Genomic DNA, 23,148 nt, shown 5'->3' with positions numbered 1-23,148 from the left:
TACCACTCGAGGCGGTACCCCTCGGGCTGGCCGGCGCCTTGGACCGGCTCCCGTGCCCTTGTGGGTGTGGGTGGACGGGCTCCGGGCTCGGGCTGGCTCGCCCAGGCCGGGGAGAGCCTAAGAAGCGCCGAGGTCCGTATTCCGTGAGCCCCCCACCCCCACCCCTCGAAAGCCGCCAGGCCAGGCTAGCATCGAGAGAGGCAAAGTTTTGGCACCTCTCGGATTTAAGGAAGGAGGCCGGAGCAAGCCTGTCTGGGGGATTGGCATGCCACTGGGTGCCAGACATGGTGCTAGGTGTCTTCACACGCTTATTTTGTCGGGCGCCTCGAGGTGTCCTTGGAGGAGAGGTGTGTCTGGGGAAACTGAGCCTTGAAGTTGCGATCAGGCTCGTTCGTGCAGGTCCCAGCGAGCGCTCTCTGGCTGGAGTTTTTTCCCCGTGTTACATAGAGCTAGTTTCAGAGTGGTGACAGCGTAAAGACTGTCAGTCAGCATTCTCAGGGCAGGCTCTGCATTTTATGTAAAATTGGTGGTGTGAGTGAGCCCGTCTGGTGGGCCCACAGCAAAGTGTCAGAGCTAAGATTTGAACTCTTGAAAAGTTTGTGGCTCCTCTCATGACTACACCCCCAACCAAAACTCACTGCCATTGAGTCTGTGCCAACTCAGCTGTCTTTTATTAAAATGTGGTTATTAGGCCCAACCTTGGCCTTGCAAAATAGATCCAGTTTGCGGTCTCTCCAACAAGCCCCAGTTTTTCCAAGATTTTGCATCAAGAGTTCTGCTTCAGCCCTTCTAGTTAGTCATCACTTGAGGTGATGCACTACACAGACTTTTGAAGTTGATTTGCTTGGAGTTCCCATTTCCAATACTTCCACTTTTAGTTAAGTGACCTTAAGAAAGTTAATCGCTGAGACTCAATTGTCCCTATCCATAAAGGGGATAATTGGACATACGCTTTAGAGTTGCTGTGACAGTAAATGCTTGGCATTTAGTAAGTGCCCCAGTGTCTGTAGCAGTGCCTGGCATGTGGCGGTCACTTAATACCTATCTGCTGAATGAATGGGAAGAACATTGCTTTAAGGACCTTGAAAGTTAGACCTGACCCTTAATCCCAGCTCTCAGTTTACTAATAGAGACCCACAGATGGGCTGGTTTCTTTATCTGTAAAAGAAGGTTTGGGGGTGGGGGTAGAAATTGTTTATGAAGTAGCTGATAGGTAAAACAAACAAGCAAACAGAAAATGTCATTTAATTGATTTCAACCCATAGTAACCCTGTAGGACAGTAGACTGTCCCTGTGGATTTTCAAGAGAGTAACTGTATGGGAGCAGAAAATCTATCATCTTTCTCCCTTGAAGCTGCTGGTGGTTTTGAATTACTGACTTTGCAGTTAGCCAACTAATAACCACTACACCACTAGAGTTCCTTGGCATGTATTAGCCACTCTGTAAACGGCACTTAATATGAAGGCGTACAAACCTTATGTCCTACCGCAACCTCACTGCCATCGAGACTCTATGAGTTAGATCATAATTATCATTTTAAAATCCTTTAGTGTAAAGCTACTTTTAAAAAAGCTTTTAATGCTCATAATTTGTATATTGCAGAATTTGGAGTGCTTTTATAATTTATTTTGCCTCTATCAAATATCTTAGCATAATCGTAGTAAGGTAGATTATGTTAGAGGAAACTTAGTTATGACAAATAAAATTGGTTTAAAACCAGAGCTCATTTTTGAAATGTTCCTCTCTTTTAGTTAGAAAGCTTGAAACATTTTTATGTGATTAAAAATGTCAGGCTTGGCTACAGACAGTGATTTGCAAAGCGAGATGATTTACTTTAAAAAAAATTTTCGGTTCCAGAAAATTTTAAACATGTGCGAAGTATAATGAGCCTTTCTATCTATAAACCATCAGCCAGTATCAACTGTGCTCACTCTTGCTTCATCTCTATACAAATGTCCTTCATGAAGTTGTGAAGCAAATCTGACATTGTGTGTGTGTCTGTGTGTGCTTTTCCTTTTATGAGCAGAGGCAGACTATTAGAGTGCTTTATATTCTATTCATGGTATACCATCATCACCAGCTGGAATTGGTAATTTTAGAATCTTTCTCAGTATATTAAAGAGTCTAGTTTGTCTTTTTCTCATCATCCACAACATTTATATATGTAAAAGTATGACATTAAATGTCTTACCAAACTTTTTTTAAGTGGGTCTCAAAAGTATTTGGGTTATTTTCAGAGGTCTCAGTGATGCTGAGGAAAGGAAGTGGAAAGCTTTCTTAGACTAGATTAAGAGTAGGTCATTAGGTTAACTACTGAAGTTTTGTGTCCACCTAATGGATGAATTCCACTCAGTAGCATTCCACTCAGTGTGTGTTCAAGCAAATCAAAATGCGTTCTATTCTAGTGTTTCATGAGGGCAAGGACAGTGTTGTATTTTTTGTTTACTACTACAGTGTTTTGTGTTTAGTAGATATTCAATACATACATTTATATTAGAATCAAAATCAGTCCATCTTGACTTTGATGCTTTTAGCAAAATGCCCTGCATGTTTTAAAAAAAAATCTTACTAATTTACAAAATGAGATAAGAATTTAAGTCACTAGGGATATGTAGTGGGTGTTTCCTCCCCCTTTTATGTCTTTAGTCAGTTACATAAAAATTACACAGTAACATCATGGGTTCTAATAAATAGGATAAAATAGGTGCATAACAGTTGTGAGAAGATTAGACATAGTGCATATACAAAGTGTTCCTCCCAAAGTTGATCATTGGATTAGCTACATATGTTCTCCATATTGGTAAATGTGAAGTAATGTTGAAAATTTTATGAGCGGGAAGTTTAAAAAATTTAATATATTAAGTGAATCCAAGACATTCTTATTATAATTAATTAATGCAGAGGTGTCTAAAGAAAGTTAATTTATCCCTTCTGGTTTTTTTTTATCATCATCCCATTTTTAGCAGTTTTTTTTATCCTTTCATACACTGTTCATGTAGGGTTGTGTTTATGATGCTCTAAAATGGCGTATGCTGTCACATAAAACTGCAACATGCTCTTTTTAACTTAGCAAAATCATACATGTAGATCTAAAATTATTTTTTAAATAGATGCATATTATTTCATAGTATGATATATGCTTTTCAGTCATTTTCCTATTTGGGGGAGTTTTAATTGTTCTGGTTTGGGGTTTTTTCTTGCTGTAAAATTTTTGCGTTAAATGTACGTAGGGAGTGCAGTCTTTTGTTTCTATAGGATACTTCGAAGTGGATTTCTGGAGCAAAGTATTTTTTTAAATTAAAAGGTGCTACTTGTATTTGCAGCACAACAATTATTGGTACTTAATATGTATTCAATAAACATTTCTCTTGACAAGAAGTTGAGAGCTCTATTTTGTATGCTCTGAGTAGTGACATTGTTAAATTTCTAATGTAATTATAATTTTTCTTGAATTTTGATCTTTTGCTAATACTTCTTTAGTCTGCTTCTGTTACATCTTTTAATAAACGACTTTAGGAAGGCAAAACCGTGGTCTGTGGAATCAGATCTTGGTTTTTAAGTCCAGCTGTACCACTTACTAACTCGTTAACATTGGCCGAATTAATGAGTTTCATCACACCTCAGTTTCTTCAGTGTTTACATAGACATCATTGTAATGTGATAGCTATGTAAGCCTTACATATGATAATATAGGAAAAAAGTATAGTATTAAATAATTTATTTTCAACAAATACTTATTTCAAGCTTTAAAAATAAATGTGTAGTGTAAATTACTAGTATTACTCATCCATCTCTATATATTCCGATCACAATGCATCATCTGAGTGTAATTGTCTATTAAGGCTTATTAGACAATTAGAACATGTAGTGAACTGAGAAAGATTTGTGTTCCAAAGCACATCTCATACCAGTATAGAGGAGACAGGATGGTGTAGTAGTGGTTCTTTGCATTCACAACAGTCCACAATTGGCCACTTAGCTGTGTGACTTGAACATACTTTTGAATTTTCCTTCTGATCTGTACAAACAAGGGATAGTAGTAACTCTTATAAGGAAGGGTAGTAACTGCCATTGAGGCCGTTCTGACACATAGCTACCCTATGTAAGATCTCTGAAACTGTAACTCTTACAGGAGATGGTCTCGTCTTTCTCCTGTGCAGTACTGACCTTGCCAGTTGACTGGCATTTACTGCACAGCATCATCAGGGCCCCTTTCTCTAAGGGTAGTAGTAAGGACTCAAAAGGAGCCATGATGGTACAGTGGTTAAACTGCTAGCAAAAAGGCCAGTGTTTAAATACACCAGTGCTGCAAGACTTAGTTGTCTCCTGAAAAGATTAAATTGTCAGCAGGTCAGTTCAGATTCAGCAACCCTGCAGCCTGTGGGGGCAATTCTCTTCTGTCTTATGGTTGCTATGAGTCAAAATTGACTGAATGGCAACAGGAATAAGGTTTAAATGAGATTGAATTTAAAGTACTTAGCACATTATATGGTTAATGTTAACTGCCCAATAATAAATGGTAGCTATAATAACTATTACTGGTTTGCAAGTTGTCCATAGTGTATTTAATAATGCCTGTATTGTTGGGCTATTCATTGGAGTACTAACCATAAGGTTAACACTTCAGAAGCATCATCTGCTTTGCCAGAGAAAGATGAGGCTTTCTACTCTCATAAAGAGTTAGTCTCAGAAACCGACAGGAGTCTCACCCTGTCCTATAGGGTCTGTGAGTTAGAATCGACTCAGTGGCAGTGAGCTTTTGGAGTTTGCATACCGTTGGGTTAGGAGGCATGTTGGTGTAGAGCAGCAGTTCTCAACCTGTGGGTTGTGACCCCTTTGGGGTCACCTAATAAATCCTGCATGTCAGATATTTATATTATGATTCATAACCATAGCAAAATTACAGTTATGAAGTAGCAGCATAATTAATTTTATGGTTGGGGGTCACCACAACATGAGGAACTGTATTAAAGGGTCACGGCATTAGGAAGGTTGAGAACCACTGGTGTAAAGGGTTACAGGTTGAGGTGCTAACCACGAGATCAGCGATTCAAAATTCTCATCTGAGAAACAAGATGAGGCTTTTTCTACTCCTGTAAAGATTTACAGCCTCGGGAACACCATATAGGATTGGGATGAGTTGGAATTGACTCAGTGGCTGTAGGCTTGGTTTCATTGTCTAAAATGTAGTGCTTTATTTTTTTAACCATAAAGAACTCGAAAGCATTAAAATTAAAAATTGCATATGAACATCAGTTATTCAAATGCTTCTTGTAAAATATGGAATAAAGTGCATTTTAATCAGACTCATATTACAAGTTATATACAATTACCAAGGATTTTTAATTAGTGGATATTGTAATGCTGACTGAATTCATGTTTTTAAAGTGTTTGACTATATTAAACTAACATTTCTTCTTGCTTTTGGACCCCTATCTTATCACTGTGCTATTTGAGTTCCTAAAACAAAAATACCCTGAACTAATGGGGTGAACATTCTTTTTTTTTTCCCTTTTCTAAAGCTAGGTAAAAATATATAACTCCCCTTAGCAATGTTTCATATTCAAAAAATGAGGTTAAAAATCTTTATTAAAATAATATTAAGTATAGTTAATATTTTAAATGAGACACTTAAAAAATACAATTTTGGTTGAAAATATCAAATTGTGGCAGTATCTTTAAACCTCTTGTAAAGATTTACTATCTTGGAAACTCAAAAGGCAGCGCCACCCTGCCCTGTAAGTGGCTATGAGTCAGATTCAGCTCAACTGTGAGCTTGTTTTTTGATTCTTATACCCAAGGAGCCTGGTCACTTGTAGTCTACACATCACACTGCCAACTGCAAGGTTAGCAGTTAGTACCTCCAGGCCATTCCACAGGAGAAAAATGAGACTTTCTAATGTAAAGATTTACAGCCTTAGAAACCCGAAAGGTCAGTTCCTCTCCCTGTGACTAGGAAACACCCCCCTAACCACCAGCTGCTCCTCAGGAGAAAGATAAGGCTTTCTAGTCCTGTAAATAGTTATAGTCTCGGAAACACACGGGGTGGTTCTACCCTGCCTTATTGGGGCGCTGTAAGTCAGAATTATCTTGGTGGCAGTGAGTTTACCTTAGGAGCTCAGATGGCGTAGTGGGTTATGTGTTGGGCTGTTAGCTTCTGGGTCAGCAGTTTGAAACCACCAGGAGCTCTGTGGGAGAAATATCAGATGTTCTACTCTGGTAAAGATTTACGGTTTTGGAAACCCATAGGAGGGGAGTTCTGCTCTATCTTTTAGGGTAACAGTGAATTTGGTTTTTAGTTTGATACCTTTGGAGTCCTTGGTGGCACTAGCTGTTGAACAATCAACCAAATAGAAAATTATTGTCTTTCACCCACCCAGAGGCACTTAGGAAGAATGGCCTGGAAGAATTCTAATAGGTATCCGTGAAAACTCTATAGAAAAAAATACAGTTCTATTCTGCAACATAGGTGGGGGGGTTGGCATGAGTCAGAATTGACTTGCTGGAAACTGTTTGTTTTTTAATATTTGACTATAGAGTAAGAAATAAGACACCTGTTGTGTGTGCTGTTGCCTGTAGTTGTTACTTTTTAAAAAAAAATAATTTGATTGGGGGCTCGTACAACTCTTTATCACCATCCACCCATACATCCATTGTGTCAAATTTGTACATTTGTTACCCTCACCATTCGCAAAACATTTGCTTTCTACTTGAGCCCTTGGTAAGTTGTTTGATACTTTTTGTGGTCTTTGATTTGCCTTCTTCTGATATATAAACTTAAAATTGTTGAATAGTTTCTCTTTTAAAATCTATGATATTTTAAAAACTTGAACCAGAAAATTAATGTGGTGAGGCATAGACAAAGTGCTGGTAACCAATCTGAAATCATGATCAATCTTCTTTATTTGGGGAAAAAAGCAAAAATCAAACTCACTGCTTTGAGTCTTATAGATTATACTGATCTTTTCCTTGTTAGAGCGTGTTCACGCTTATAACCTTCAAGCCTTTTTGTTTTGTTTTTAACCTTTAGTGGGGGGTTATATTTAAGATAATCATTTTTGGATTCAGCAACTTTAAACAACCTCCCTAATCTCCCATTAATTATTTTCAAAACCATTTTCAAAATCAGCTATATCAGTAGATAATTATTGAGTGCTTTGTGTGATCATTAATAAGAACAGGACATGTGCAACTAAGATTGGACTATCATTTCATGAATTGTTTTTAAAGAAATTGGAATTAGTGGCCATAATTTACTTAAAATGGAAGCATGATATAGCTACATCTTTTAATGGGAAAAGAGAAAAGAAATAAAATCAGAAGAAGAATGTGAGAGAAACAGTAACTTAACAGGGGCAGTAAATGATGATTTTCAGCTTTGAACAAGGAAAGAGATTACAATTAAAATTTTATTTATTAAACATTTAGGAATTAAAAGGAGAATAAAACTTAGGAATGCGGGTTTAGAAGTTAATTAATCTTTTAATATTTGTAGAGAAAAGACTTAATATTCAATCAGAGTTACGCTAACTAGAAAAACTCCTTTTCCTGAATGAACTGGTTATGGTGAGGTTAGATGACTGATTATAAATATCTGTTACATCATGTCAAGCTGGAATGGATAACAAGGTATCTACATTTGACAAAGGTAGAGTGCAGTATAGCTCCATGTAATTAATTAAGAATTTACTGTAATTAATAGTTCCCTTTTTCATTTGAACAATGTCATTGAAATATATTATTATATAGAAATGTTATCTGAAATATGGTGTATAATAAAGGGTTAATATCAGTAAATGAACTTCTTCAGTTACATTAAGTTAAATTATCTTGTGTAACGTGACCCAAAATCCACTAGCATTAAGTTGATTCTAACTTGCAGTGACCCTATGTAGGGTTTCTGAGACTGTAAATCTTTATCGGAGCGGACAGCCCCATCCGTCTCCCACTGTGCAGCTGTGGGGTTTGAACCTTAGACCTTGCAGTCAGCCCACCACAAGCACCACCTGGAACTCCTTGTGTAATGTCACAGTTGACCAAAAGAGTAAGAACAAACAGATTTATAGATAAAGTGTTATAGGTTAAACATCTTAAATGGGTTATATTAAACTGAAAATAAATTTTGAGATGAATTTTATTGGACTTTAATAACAGTATTAGGATTTATCCCGTGCTGCTTCAACATCTATCACAGTGGCACATTTAAGACATTTATATGAATAAATTGGAAGTTTTTTCTGTTGCCCCAAGTTATTAAAAGTAGAGTTAAAAAAAAAAAAAAGTAATTAGAAATCTGGAAGTTAACTGTATCTGAAGGTAAAAAAATGGATTGATACTTTGACTTATCTTCTGATACATAAACTTAAAAATGTTACAACTAGTACTATTTTGTAGCATTATTTCAGCTCCTAGAATAGTGACTAACAGGCACTTAATCTATTGCTCCTCTGTAAGCTTTGTATTCGGTTTGACCATATGAAATTGCCAATAACCACTCTTTTTTTAACCTATAGGAATGAATACTTGCATGTCTTTCTGTATAATTCTAATATTAATTTGATTCGGAAATAATGTGACTACTGTTTCTTTGGATGACTTTAATTAAAGTCATTTTGTATTTATGTTAATGTGTGCTTTTTATCTATTACGTTGTAAAATTAAGAGTTGTGAACAAGTAAACTATCAATAATTTTATTGATCAGTCAGTTGACAGAACTGTTGGAGGGTTTTAAAAGATTATTATTGACTTAAATTTATAAAGATTTCCTTGTTTGAAAAGTTCAGAGTAACATTTCTTATTGGGTATTTTTAAAATAAAATATTGGCATGATTTTGATCTGTGATGGAGATTATTAAATCACTGTACCTCCATGAGAATTTGTACGTTTGACTAGTTTTTAAGCTGCAGTTTAATCTCCGTTCTCATAACCAACATTTTGTTTGTATTTAGTGGGCTTTATTTTATATATATTTATATAATCTCTAAAGCAGCGGTTCTCAACCGGTGGGTCGTGACCCCTTTGGAAGGTTGAACACAGCGGTCCCCGGTTCATAACAGTAGCAAAATTACAATTATGAAGTAGCAATGAAAATAATTTTATGGTTGAAGGTCACCACAATATGAGGAACTGTATTAAAGGGTGGCAGGATTAGGAAGGTTGAGAACCACTGTTCTAAAGGATAACAGTAATCAATTTGGAGAACTTGTAGAAATTTTCCTTCTGGAGTAACAAACTTTTCTTTGTTTTCAGTGCCACCATGGCAACTGCACCGTACAACTACTCTTACATCTTTAAATATATTATTATTGGTAAGTTTATTTAATGTATGCTCAGGTTCCCCAAAAAAGGTTAGTATACAAAATATTACACATTGATACTTAACAAATGTAAAGAGTACATGGTTTTCTTCCTGCACAGTTAGAGCTTCTTTGGTGAGATTTATTTTTGCATAAGCAATAGCTCAAGATACCTACATGGTATGATTCTGAGCACCTTATGAGGGTTCTCTGAAAGTTTGGAAAATGCCGTTTAATATTCGTTATCATAACTGTAATGCCTTAATTAATGTTATAAAACTTATCTTTCTAGTTTCTAATATTGTGATGACTACACAGAAACTCACAGACAAATTCATGATTAAAAGATTTATTAAAGATGTTAACAAGTTGTAATACCAGTGAGGAATAGTCAGGATAGTTGTTTACCAGGACTTGTTACAAAGTTTTAGGTCTGCTAATGCTTAAGGGGCATACCACTCTGCTGTTTTAGCCTCAACCCAAAGGTATTTAGCACAAGCTCTGTGGATCAGCAAACCCAGCTCCCTGAAATAAGTGCCCAGAGGCACTCCACTCCAGTAAACCACAGCCTAAATGCACTCGGCTCCACTTCTAAGGGTCAGCAAGTCCAAATCCCCCAATTAAGTGCCCAGAGGCTCCCCACTCCACAAGTCAACCTTCTACACAAAAACACTCCACTTTACTTGCTTCCTGAATTGAAAAGTCAGTCCACTACTCTGTTCCGTACACTGGATCCTGGTTCTGCTGCTGCTCCTCTGATGGTATGTATAGCTGTCTTCTGGATCCAGAAGGTTTACTGTGCAGGGAAATGGGGTCCAGAGGATACACTCCTGGCTCTGGTTGATAATGAGATCTCTCTTATTGCTTCTCAGAGGGCTCATTTTATACACAACAGGATGCCACTCCAGGGAATCCTGTTCACAATTACTCACAGATAAATCCTATTGGCATCTCCCCTACCTTCTTACCAGACCCATGCAGAAAAAGGTCATTTGGTGAGATGTTAGAGACTTTGGCCAGAAGAGACACATTAAATAATTCATTGCCCCTGCAGTAACCAACATTTTGCTTGTATTCAGTGTGCTGTTTTAATATTGGGATTGAGATTCATTTCCTAGGGGTACTGATAGATTCCCACAGTACCTCAAAAGACTTGAGAACCTCTTGTATTCCAAAAACTGTTAATATTAATAGTTTTTTTTTCCTTTAAGAGTCTAGATTTTACTCAAGTTGAAATTTTTAGTGCTACTTCTCAAATATTAAAAAGGCAGATGAAAGTACCCTTGCTTTTCATTTAAATCTTCACATTAAAACATGCTTTTTTATTATTGAGCTATGTAACTGTAATACTTCTCTAAGTTAAAATTTTAAATTACTGTAGTATAGAAATGACATCTGTTAAGATCTTCATATAATACAAATCATATTCCTTAGATTTTATAGTAAATACAAGAACCATGAGAGAACATGATGCCTAGTGTGAATCAAGGTCCCAAAACTCAAAATTCAGTTTGTTTTTTTCTGCTTGTTATGTGTATCTTTTTTAAAAAACTATTAGAAGTCTTTGGATGTCGTGGGATATAGGGGGTAAAAACATAAAACTTGGTGTTGTTGAAACGAGTTAAAAGCTCCTTTTATAACAACTTCTCTACTAAAAGTACTTTCTAGCTCATGGCTATTAAAATAGTAATTCGTAATCAAATTTTACGAATTAAATTCTGTCACTTCTAGAGCTGGTAATAGTCAATTTTGAGTTCACAGCGAAAGCTGACTTTTAGATCTTTTGACATCATTCCAAAATATGGAGCTACAGCTTTTCTAAATGTTGTAGAAACTTGTGAGGTGAGGGTGATGCAGGTGGTATGACAGAATGTGATTATAAGAGAACAGAATTGTCATCTGAAACATTTTGTTTTCCTTTTTTTGAACAGGGGATATGGGAGTAGGAAAATCTTGCTTGCTTCATCAATTTACAGAAAAAAAATGTAAGTTTAATGTGTGATGTTAAATACTAGATTTCTTTATATTTACTTAAAATAGTATTTAGAAAAATAGTCATTTATAATCAAATTCTATTGCGCTTTTAAAAAGTATAATTTTCTTTGTATTCTGTGCATATTTAAGGAGTCCCTGGATAGTGTGAACAGTTAAGGTTCATACTATTGCCAGAAGGTTGTCTGTTCAAACCTACTCAGAGACAGCTTGGCACGAGGCGTGGTGATCTGCTTACTAATGGGTGTTGAGTACCCTGTGGAATAGTTCTATTCTGCACATAAGTTGTGGGAATTGAGACAACAGCAACTAGGTGATAGAATGTTTTTAAATACAGTATGTAACAGATTTCTTCCTTTTCTTTTTTTCGCCTTTTTTTTAAAGGTCATTTTAGTAGGGGCTCTTACAGCTCTTATAACAATCCATACATCAATTGTATCAAGCATATTTGTACATTTGTTGCCATCATCATTTTCTAAACATTTATTTTCTATTTGAGCCCTTGATATCAGCTCCTCTTCCCCCTGTTCCATGACCCCTTGATAAAATATAAGTTGTTGTTATTTTCATATCTTACACCATCCACTGTCTCCCTTCACCCATATTTCTGTTGTTCGGCGGTGGGGGTGGGGGGCACAGTTATGCAGCGATCATTAATACAGTGCCCCCCCCCTTCTTCACCTTCTCCCCACACCTTCCCCTTGCCCTCCTGATATCGCTGCTTCCATTTTTGTTCCTAATAGATTTTTTAATGGTGAAAACTTGGAGGTGGTTTTTTTTTAAGTGCATGATATAATGTCATATTTATGTAATCTCACTTTATTTTCTATAAGTTTTCATTCTATGCAAAGAACCTAAACCCAATGCTATTGATTTGATTCCGACTCATAGCAACATTATTATATAGCAGGGGTGGGGAAACTTATTTTTGGCCAAGGGCCATTTGGATATTTATAAACCTCATTTGTGGGCCATACAAAATTATCAACTTAAAATTTAATCTTTTATATTGGGTCAAACATTTAACTCACCCCAAATGTGGTAGCTAAAACAGCTTCTCTTCAGTGAGGCATGTGATATTAGCTTGTATGGGTGATTTTGTGGGCTTTATGTAGCCCAATGTTCTCCATCTCTGTTTTATAGGGTTTCTGAGGCTATGAATACTTATGAGAGCAGGCAGCCTCATCATTCTCCCACAGAGCAGTTGGTAGATTTGAGCTGCCAATCGTGCTGTTTGCACTGCAACAGTTCCACCAGGGCTCCTAGTTTTCATTATAGGAATTGTTTTGTTAGTACTCCTTTGAACTGCCTGATGGGTTTGAACAGCAGACTTCTTGGTTAGCAGCCCAACACTAACCCACCACACCACCAGGACTCTTCCTGTTGAAGACAAGAGTCTAAGAAAGAGAACAGACGAGATGAAAGGTCTAGAATCTAGGTTCCTAAACAGATTTGTCAATATATAACCAAAAACCCCAAACACATTGTCATCAAGTCAATACTGGCTCATGGGGATGCTGTAGGACAGGGTAGAACTGTCCCTGTGGGTTTCTGAGATTAGCTATTTCTAGGAGTAGAGAGCCCCGCCTTGCTCCCACAGAGCTGCTGGTGGTTTTAAACTGCCCCCCCTGTGGAGAGCAGCCCAGTGCATAACCACTACACTACCAGGGATCCTTATGTCAATATATAAGTATATATTAAATATGGTCATATCCTTTGAGACATGTATAGTCTTTTTCAGATGAAAAATTGACCAAAAAACAGCTCTCAGTTTTAGAGCCATGTATTGATGTAATGATTGAAGGCTATGTAGTATAATGTTGATAATATGAAATATTTTTATTACTGAAATCCTTATTTTAGCTAGCAGATTTTTCCAGTCCAGTAGTCAGCAAACTCTAAATGTGGGACAAATCCAACCACTGCCTGTTTTTGTAAAAGCTATTTTACTAGTACTAAGCCATACCCATTTCACATATTATCTGTGGTTGCTCTTATACTTCAGAGTTGAATAGTTCTGACAGACCCCCCCTATCACAAAAAAATGGCTTTGAAGAAGTGTCTTCTAACTTCTGGGGAAGGAGAGAAAGCCACTATCACAATATCAGCCACCCATGGCAAATTCCAGTGAGGTGGTGGTCAGACATACCTCCACTTTTAGCCTTTTACCAATTCTGACACCAGCAGTCCTTCCTGTGACATTCTCCACTTCTGCTGGTTTGATGATGCCCTGAAGTGGCCACACAGATCTATCTCATAGACCCTATGAAGAGTTAAAGGTTTAGTAAAAAAGGAACAGGTTATAAGCTGGGTTCAAGAAGCTCAAGAAAGCGTTCTTCAATCAGAAAAGCCCCTTCATAGCAAGGTTCAGAGGCACAACTCTTCCTGACTCTTGGACTGGCCTTTGCCCTGCTCACTCAAATGCTGTATAAACCTTTTTAATGTTGCCAATAAGTGTTAGGGGCACCCAACTCAGTTAGCAAGCTTCTTGCTTGACAATGCTCAACTTTTCTCCCAGTGAGTCTGGAAACCGAGCGCATCTTCTTCCTGTTGGACTCTTGATTCTACTGCCATGGTTTCTGTGCCACTGATGCTAGCCATTATCTCACTATCTCCAATCTCAGAGCTCTCTGTCTTCTGGATCTGAGGCCCAGTGCAGTGTTCTAGAGTCCAAACAAAGCATGGATTCCACTCATGACTCTTTCTAGATGATAATCATTGTCCCTTTGGGCCTCTGAGATGGCTTATTTGAAGCCTGATGGAACGGCAAAACTGACCAATCCCCATGTTAGTGTTCCATACATTTTATTTGCATAATCCTACCCCCACAAGGTCGTCATGATGAGTGAACTGTCTAGTGCCCTTGGTAGGCCACGAACACCTGATACTTGCATAGTCCTACCCATTCACTTGGTGGGAGCTGCAAGGGCCACACCAAGTGTTTCAAAGCGTCGTACCTACAAAGCCTTAAAATCTGGCCTTTTCAGAAGTTTACTGAACCCTATTCTAGTCCAGTTGTTTTCCTCTGACTACTTCTGTGTCTTTGTTAAATTTGATTTTTAGTGTATTTATAGTCTACAAGTATTAGTAGTCATCTAATTTTTGAGTGACTTAAAATTCATTGGAATTTCTTTTTCCCCTAACTAATCTTAATTGAAATTTTCTGAAAATTAGAGATAATGTAATACATTTTTTCCACCTTAACAGTTATGGCTGATTGTCCTCACACAATTGGTGTTGAATTTGGTACAAGAATAATTGAAGTTAGTGGCCAAAAAATCAAACTGCAGATTTGGGATACAGCAGGACAAGAACGGTTTAGGGCAGTTACGCGGAGCTACTACAGAGGTGCCGCAGGAGCACTTATGGTGTACGATATCACTAGGTAAGAGACTTACATTTTGTCATCTCGCATTCCTGGGCGGGAACTTACTTTGGGCAGTATGGGTTCTCTTTTACTGGCTTTGGCATTCTTTGATTTGTAATTGTGTGACTGTGATGCAATAATTTGGGTTTAATAATTTCTTCTCCAAATTGCTGTGTAAAATCTAATGATAGAACATGGTGATATCTTTTTCCGGATTGAGAAAATAGTGAAGAGGATGAAAGATACACTTCTAAAAAAGCATTCATGGAATTATTTGAAATAATACTGTGTATCTGTTCTTTTTACATCAGTGGAAAGCCAATTTGTTGAGTTATTTGTTCTCTAATGTTTTATAAAGTACAACCCTTCTCAAACTAAGGCTAATTAATCACCGTATTCTAATGCAAATAGTGTGTTATTTGGTTGTGAATTAAGGTGGCTTACAATGCCTCATGCAGTAGAGTTTAATTACAGGACTATTTCTGAAATGCATAATGTGACAGAAAGTAACAAATCTGGTTTGTAAAGGATATGGTAGGAAGCTGTCCCACTTTGTTTTTGTAGGAAGCTACCACTTCATTAATGCATGATAACATACTTAGCCTAAGAACTTTTGCAAAATAGCAGCTCTTTACAATTTTGCGTTGTTAAACTTAGTGTTTTGTATTGGTTTTAAGTTTATTTTACTGAGGAATACACTTTTAAGCACACTCAGTACTTTTGACAAAACTTAACTATTAAAATCATCAAACGTATATTAGCTGGAAACTAATGTCCAAAACTGATACTTTCATAGTTGATTCACTTAAAAAAATAGTACAACCCTGGTGTAGTGGGTTATACATTGGGCTGCTACCTGCAGTAAGGTCAGTTGTTCGAAACTACCAGCCACTTCATAGGACTTTCTCCTACCGTGAAGATGTATAGTCTTGGAAACCTGTAAAGGCAGCTATGAATCAGAAAGGATTGAAAGGCAGAGTGAGTTCAGGTCTTAGGTGTGTTTCATTTAGTTTCACATTTTAGTGACAGTGTTGCCTGACATGGCTTTTTTTGTGTTTTGTTTTTTTGATCCCCCCTTCACTTTTCCCCCTATTCTATAACTCTACCGGTACTTTCTTGACATGATAGTAGTAATTTGGCCATATCAGTCATTGAAAATCTAATCACCACACCAAAGTTTGGGATACACTTTTAGGATTAGTGTCTCCACTTAATATTTGGATGATACTGTGTTTATAGATTTTAAATTATTAACAATAGTGAATATTAAACTTGTGTGGCATTTACTGCCATCAAGTCAATTCTGACTCACAGCGACCCTGTTGGGCAGGATAGAACTGTGCCTGTGGGTTTCCAAGGCTGTAACTTTTATGGGAGTAGAAAGCCTCGTCTTCCAGTATATTCAAACAATAGCATTATGTAAACTTTGTAATACTTTTATAGAATATTTATTTCTGTCTACCAGTTAAAGTGGTGGCAGCTTGTAATTCATTCTCCCTGATAACGTTGAAATTTTAAAAGTCAGCAAAATTAGTGTAAACATTTTTGAACTTGTGTTATTAAAAAGTTCCATTTGTGAAGTAAGACACTAGTTGTGTAAAAGTAAGGTTTGCCAGTATTATACATAGTGAGCACTGATATAAAGCTTGTGCTTTTTTAGAAATTGTTTGATTATCATTTACTTAGAAAATCTGAAAACACAAAGAAAGGTGTTACAGTGATTTATTGAAAAGACATTAGATTTTTTAAAATTCAAGTGGTGACTTAATATATAACGTGATGCAATGTGATAAGAAGACATCAAGTAAGGAATTCTTTTCAGTTTCCACTGAAGAAGGATTCTGTGTGTCTAGCTAAGTTTCATGGGAGCATCAGCAGCTGGAGAAAGGGGATGTATTCACAAGGCTAAAGTAGAAATGGATATAGGATATGTGATGGGCGAAAAGGATTTTAAGCCTGGCTCTGTGAAACCATTTATATCTTTGTGGATTTCTTTATCCTCATTTCTTAGGTGAGTAAGGTGAATTAATGTTAGTGAGTCTCTAAATTTTAAAAAACAAAACATTCTGAGCCTTCAAAATTTGTATTATCTTGAGCCTTTTGATGGATTTGATTTTGTATAATACTGTAAATTATTTTGATTTGTTTGCTATCTTAGGGCCTACTTGGCTAGTGCAAATGAGCCTTTCTAAGATTAACAATTGTTCATAGGAAGTGGAGAAAAGGTCATTTTGAATCCACAAATGATTTAGCTGCCTGGTAAATAAGAAAACAAAAAATAAGGACAAGCTAGCTTTTTAATACATATGCCCTTGAATTTACTCACATATATTAGATGCCCTTTTAAAGTTAAACATTGATGTTGCAGTTTGTGTTCTCTTTAAATTACTATTAAGAAAAGATTAATTATATACAGGTACGACAGGGCGATGATAGTAGTTTCTGATCGAGAATTAGTAAGTTTACAGACAGGCAGAAAAGTACTTCCCCATTGAGCGCTCTTAATTGGACAGTGTTGCTTACTTTGTCTTTGTTTTGTGATTGAAATCTGGATGGTTTTTAATTTTAATGAAATACTTTAGTTTTAATTTAAGATTTAAAAATTTGAGTAGAATTATTTTCTGTCAGCTTTTTTTCTACTTTTAATCGTTTTATTTGGGGGCTCATACAGCTCTTTTCAAAATGTCTGTCACTTTTTCTACATTTGTTCCATGCTTGCTTATTTGTTTACACACACACTTTTAAAAAATCATTTTATTGGGGGCTCATACAGCTCTAATCACAATCTATACATGTATACATTGTGTCCGTATGTACATCTTAAAGGACATTTTACGTGGGTAGAGGCTGCAGTCTTTCTTCTTCATTACTTTTACTCACACTCCTCTTTTTGTTCTTTTGTTTTTTTAATACTTTTATTGGGGCCTCTTACATCTCTTATCATAATCCATATATTCATCCAGTGTGTCAAGCACATTGGCACATATGCTGCCATCATCATTTTCAAAGCATTCTCTTAACACTTGAGTCCCTGATATCAGCTCCCCATTTCTTCCCCCTCCCTCTCCCACCCGTCCTCCCTCACAAACCCTTAATAAGTTATAGATTATTATTTTCATATCTTACATTGTCCTCTTTTGCCCCTCACCCACTTTTCCGTTGTTCGTCCCCTTGGGAGGGGAGTATAGGTTGATCCTTGTGATGGGTTCCCCCTTTCTCCCCCCACCCTCCCCTAATCTTCCTGGTATCTCTACTCTCATTGTTGGCCTTGAGGGGTTTATCTATCCTGGATTCCCTGTGTTGCAGGCTCTTATCTGTAGCAGTGTGCAATGTTCTGCTCTAATCCGATTTGTAAGGTAGAATTGAAGTCATGATAGTGGGGTGAAGGAAGTACCAAAGAACTAGGGGAAAGTTTTTTGCTATACTGCACCCTGACTGGCTCATCTCTTCCCTGTGATCCCTCTGTGAGGGGGTGTCCATTTGTCTACAGCTGTGCATTGGGTCTTCACTCCATGCCCCCCACCCCCCACCCCATTCACTTTGGGTATGATTTTGTTCTGGGTCTTAGATGCATGCTACCTGATTGCATCGACACCTCATGATCACACAGGCTGGTGTGCTTCTTCCATGTGGGCTTTGTTGCTTCTCAGTTAGATGGCTGATTATTTATCTTCAAGCTGTTGAGACCCCAGACACTGTATCTTTTGATAGCCGGGCACCATCAGCTTTCTTCACCACATTTGCTTATGCACCCATTTTGACTTCGGTGATAGTGTAGGGAAGGTGAGCATCACAGAATACTGGATTGTTAGAACAAAGCATTCTTGTGTTGAGGGAGTACTTGAGTAGAGGCCCAATGTCCATCTGCAACCTTAATTCTTAACATTAAGGTTGAGTACATAGTTCTATTCCCTTCTCGTTATATTTACATATGTACATGCCTGTATTTAGACCTCTATAAATGTTCTTTGCCTCCTGATTCTTTCCTCTATTTCCTTTTACTTTCCTCTTGGCCCACCATTCTTTTTGGCCTTCATTTGGGTTTAGTAATTCCTTGTTGCTACATTGCCCTTGATTAAGCTCCACTAGGCATCCTATGCCCTTCTCTACATTGATTTTAGTTCACTTGTTGTTCCCTTGTCCTTAGGTTGGACTCCCATCCCCCCTAGACTCTTCCTTTCTCCCACCTCCCCTTCTCCATTACCCCCCAGAACCATTGGTTCCATTCTTTTCATTTCTGAATTATTTATCCTGCCCATCTTATCTAGATAAACATGCAGGTACATTAATAAGTGCAAAACCCAGGCAAAGCCAAATGAAACAACAAAGGAAGTCAAGACCAGTAAAACAATAACAACAAAAAGAAAGCCACTGAAAAAATTGGGAAAGCCTATAAATATTTCAAGGTCTATTTCTTGGCCTTTAGGAGTGATTTCCAGTCGAGTTTGATGAGATGTCATACTCTGTCTCCAAAGTCTATTTTTGGTATTCCCCGGGGATTTCATCACTTTGCTTTCCTTGCTGCTCTGTTGCATGCCCTTAGTGTTTTGCCCCAACGTGACGGAGTCAGATTGTACACAATTCTTGCACTGTGTCTGCAGTGTTGTCCCCCGCAGCGCTGTGGTTTAGTGAAGGACGTCATGTCTCATGGTGGGGTCAGCCCTATGGTCCTCTCTGTGCGTTGTCTGCTCTGAGCAGGAATATGTCCTCAGGGCTTGGTGGACCAGGATGTCCTCCCCTCCCCCCACCCCTCCTCCTCCCTTTCCATTTCTCACGTGTGCTCTAATCCCACATGCCCCTCTCCCCAAGCTGTAGCCCCAGTGCAGTCTGAAGTGCATTCTTCTGAGGTGGGAGGGCGGTGTCCACACAGTTGATGATTGGTGCCGGCCCCCGCACACCTCTATATCGGTTCCCTGGTACATGCCAGTATGTTGTGTTCACGTCTTGGCGCATCGGGTTGAAGCCTGGTTCCACTCTCCCTCTCCTGTGGAGATATAAACAATACCCTCCCCTTGGGTGGGTTAGTGCCCTGTTTTCCACCACCACCCATGTCTTTTTGTTTTGTTTTGTCTCTTTCTTGCCCCCTCTTATTTAGTCTGCTGCCGTATGTATCCCTGGATTGGGTTTGGCCCCTGCCATAGTTGCTGAACCTCACCCCAGGGATGTATGTATATAGTAGCTTTTCCCCTATGCCCTGTTTATTTTTTTAAGCTTACCTCAGTGGACTCCTGTTGTACTTGTCCTTTTGTGCTTGACTTACTTCACTTAGCGTGATTTCCTCCAATTCTTCCCATGTGGCAATACACATAACACTTTCAATGTGAATAATTTACTCCTGACATGTAAGTAGTTAAGACACTTGTTAGATGTTGAATTATTTATTTTAAAATATATTTGACTAAATTTTTTATTGATTAGAATGTATTGCATTAGGTGGCATATGTTCGTTCCTTAGAGAACAGTATAGTCCAATGTGACCCATAGTGGGAGATACCACCCTCCGAGAGGATGCTGGAATGACCCCGAGGTGCTGCAGAAGCAGGTGCCTGTACTTGATCCTGGATTAGGGGCCATGTTTTTAATTGCCAGTGGGAAGCTAACTTTTTTTCCTGAAAGGGAGCAGTAGGCCATATAAGTTTGGGAACTTATGATCTACTCATAGTAGAAATTCTGACTTTCTTAATCAGTTTATTGATTGAAGTATATACTACAAATATTTATTGAGATATCTCTTTTAAGTATTTAATGATAATTGTATATCACAATCACAACTTTAATTTTTACAGAAGAAGTACATATAACCATTTAAGCAGCTGGTTGACAGATGCAAGGAACCTCACCAATCCAAATACTGTAAGTTAAGTGTTATATCTATTTTGTCTAAAATCAAAACTAAAAAGAAAAGCCATTTATGCATACTACTTTTTGTGTATGGTTACTCAGAATGAGAGAATCTTTGTTGTATTCTTAATTGAAACAAACACATTTTTAAAATTTCTAATTATCTCAGGGTTTTTTTTATCTTAACAGTATAAAGTTTTGTTCATGTTTTATTGTTTTTGAAAGAAAATGTTAGGTATTAACAGGCTAATTATCGCCTTTCAATTGGAGGCTGTGAAACCTGCAATTAACCTGCAATTTTAAAGGGATCTGCATTCTTTACATAACATGCTACCACTGGGGGAAATCAGCCCTTTGGGAAAGTGTTGGTTGCTAGCTGCAAGGTTCAAACCTACCAAGCTACTCCAAGGGAGTAAGATGAGGCTGTTTGCCCCTATAAAGATTTACAGCTTCTGAAACCCTGTATAGGGTTGGTATGAGTCAGAATTGATTTGATGACATTGGTTTTGGTTTTGGTAGGGGTTAAAATTTCTGAAGGGTCTCTCTATTATTTGTTATGACTCAATATGAATCTAAATAATGTCCATAAAAATATCAGTGCAAATAAAGGTGAAGTGCCTGCTTTGAATTAGTAGCTTTTATATTAGTATTTCTTAGGGCTGCTATAACAAAATGCTACAAAGTGGGTGATTTATAGGAACAGAATAGTGTTCTCATAATTCTGGAAGCTAGAAATCTGAATTCAGGGAATCAGCAGAACTATGCTATCTTCAAAGGCTCTAGGGAAAGACCTTTTCTCGTCTATCCCAGCTTCTGGTATTACCAGACATTCCTTGGAATGTGACAGCAAAACTCCCTTCTGCCTTCTTCACATGGCAGTTTTCCCTCTGCCCGTGTTTCTCTTTTTATAAGGACACTTGTCATAATGGAGTAGACCAACTCTGCTCCACTCTGACCTCGTGGTAACGTACTATATCTGCAAAGGCACAATTTCTAAACAAGACCACATCACAGATAATAGAGGTTAGGTTTTAATATTCTGGTAACACAATTCTTCCCACCCAGCTTCTTACCCAGACTTAAAAAGATAACAATATTTTAAAGGGCATCCACCATGGCAGACCCTGTAGTATGCAGGATCCTCGGCCCTGAGAGCGTGTAGTCTAGCAGGTACAAGAACTACTGCAATGCAGATTAAAATATGCATTAGAAAAAGTGCTGGTTCCATGCTTGTGAAGCCCCAGAAAACCAGTACCATGTGAAGAAACCAGCTTCATAGAGGAGGTAGCCTTTGAACTGGGCCTTCAGAGGTGATTAAGGTTTTGGTGGATACTGTTGAGGATTTTGGAGGAATAGTGTGAAGAAAGCTATGACTGACAACTGAGTTTGTCAAGAGCAAAACCTGTATCTTGCTTAGCTTGGCTTTGTGTCCCCAGCACCTAGCTGAGGCCAATAAATACACAGTCATTGGTCAGATTGGCTTTTGTCAGGAAACAGTTTATCATATTGAGAGTTCGTTAACGTTATAGGCTTATTATGCTAGAGACTGTGCCTAGACCTTTAACATACGTTATTACTTTGAACCCAAAGCAGTACACATAGAAACACATGTGAATGTTCACAGCTTTATGTGAAGTAACCAAAGCCTAGAAAGAGCCCACTTATTTCTCAGTAGACAAACTGGTGTGTCAACAGTATGGAATACTAGTCAACAATAAAGAGGAATGAATTGTGGGGTTTATTGTCTGTGATCTAGTACCCAGATTTGCACCCCAGCCCCTAGCAGCAGAGGTCCGGCTTAATAAATATGTCATCACTAGTAAGATTGACTTTTGTTAGAGAATAGCATTGGTACTGTCCTGTGATTCGACTACCCATATGACCTCTGGCAAGTTCCTTCTCATTTTTTGAGCTTTATTTCTTCACTTGTAGCTGGAAGGAATTAAACTAGTGATCTTTAAGGGTCCCAGAAGCTTTTAAAAATCTTATCAGAGCCCAAAATTTTCTCACTTGGAATATGGTGATTTTTCACATTTTAAAAAGCAAAGAAATATATGCACCAGCGATCATGTGGGATCATAAAACCTATAAAATATCTACTATCTGCCCTTTAGAGAATGTCTGTCTAGATGACTGCTATGAACGCTCTAAGAGCTTAGGACTCCCTGATTCTATAGTTCTACCTGGTAGATCATTGCCGATTCCTGGTTCCTTTTATTTTTAAATATGTTTTTGTTCGTGTGTTTGTTTTGGTGACAGTTTACACATCAGTTTAGGTTCCCATTCAACAGTTTCAACACAAGTTCACTAATATTGAGTATGTCTTCACAATACGGGAACATTCTCATTATTTCCATGCTGGTGGTTCTTTGCTAGTCTAGAGTCCCTGCCCCCTTACATTCTCTTCACTTTAAAGATTGTTAACTACAGTGAACCCTCGCCACTTCGTGCTTTGACTTCCGCGGCTTCACTCTATCGCGGTTTTTGCGTAACAGTGCATGCTCTGTCATTACTGCCACTGATTGGCTCCTACTGTACACGCTTCTGTCTGCATCGCTACGTATCGGAGCTACGTATCAGATGCATTTTTGCTTTTGTACAGTGTACTGTAATTGCGATTTTTAAGAAATTTTATCTAAGCCCTATGAT

At 37.8% G+C, this 23,148-nt stretch overlaps 1 protein-coding gene across 1 annotated transcript in view; it reads left to right on the top strand.

Moving 5' to 3' along the window:
- The first annotated feature begins 9,255 nt into the window (after positions 1-9,255).
- Positions 9,256-23,148, top strand: part of RAB14 (RAB14, member RAS oncogene family) — an 18,963-nt gene continuing 5,070 nt past the window's right edge. Inside the window, exons 1-4 of the mRNA XM_004712590.2 lie at positions 9,256-9,311; positions 11,231-11,284; positions 14,499-14,676; positions 20,445-20,511. Coding sequence (XP_004712647.1) covers positions 9,260-9,311; positions 11,231-11,284; positions 14,499-14,676; positions 20,445-20,511 — 351 coding nt within the window. The 5' untranslated portion in view covers positions 9,256-9,259. The remainder of the gene's footprint in view (positions 9,312-11,230; positions 11,285-14,498; positions 14,677-20,444; positions 20,512-23,148) is intronic.

This window comes from Echinops telfairi, unplaced genomic scaffold, assembly GCF_000313985.2.
Source record: "Echinops telfairi isolate 266 unplaced genomic scaffold, ASM31398v2 ScPeMD7_7410;HRSCAF=8448, whole genome shotgun sequence".
Lineage (NCBI taxonomy): Eukaryota > Metazoa > Chordata > Mammalia > Afrosoricida > Tenrecidae > Echinops > Echinops telfairi.
This window is presented reverse-complemented; position numbering and strand designations above follow the sequence as displayed.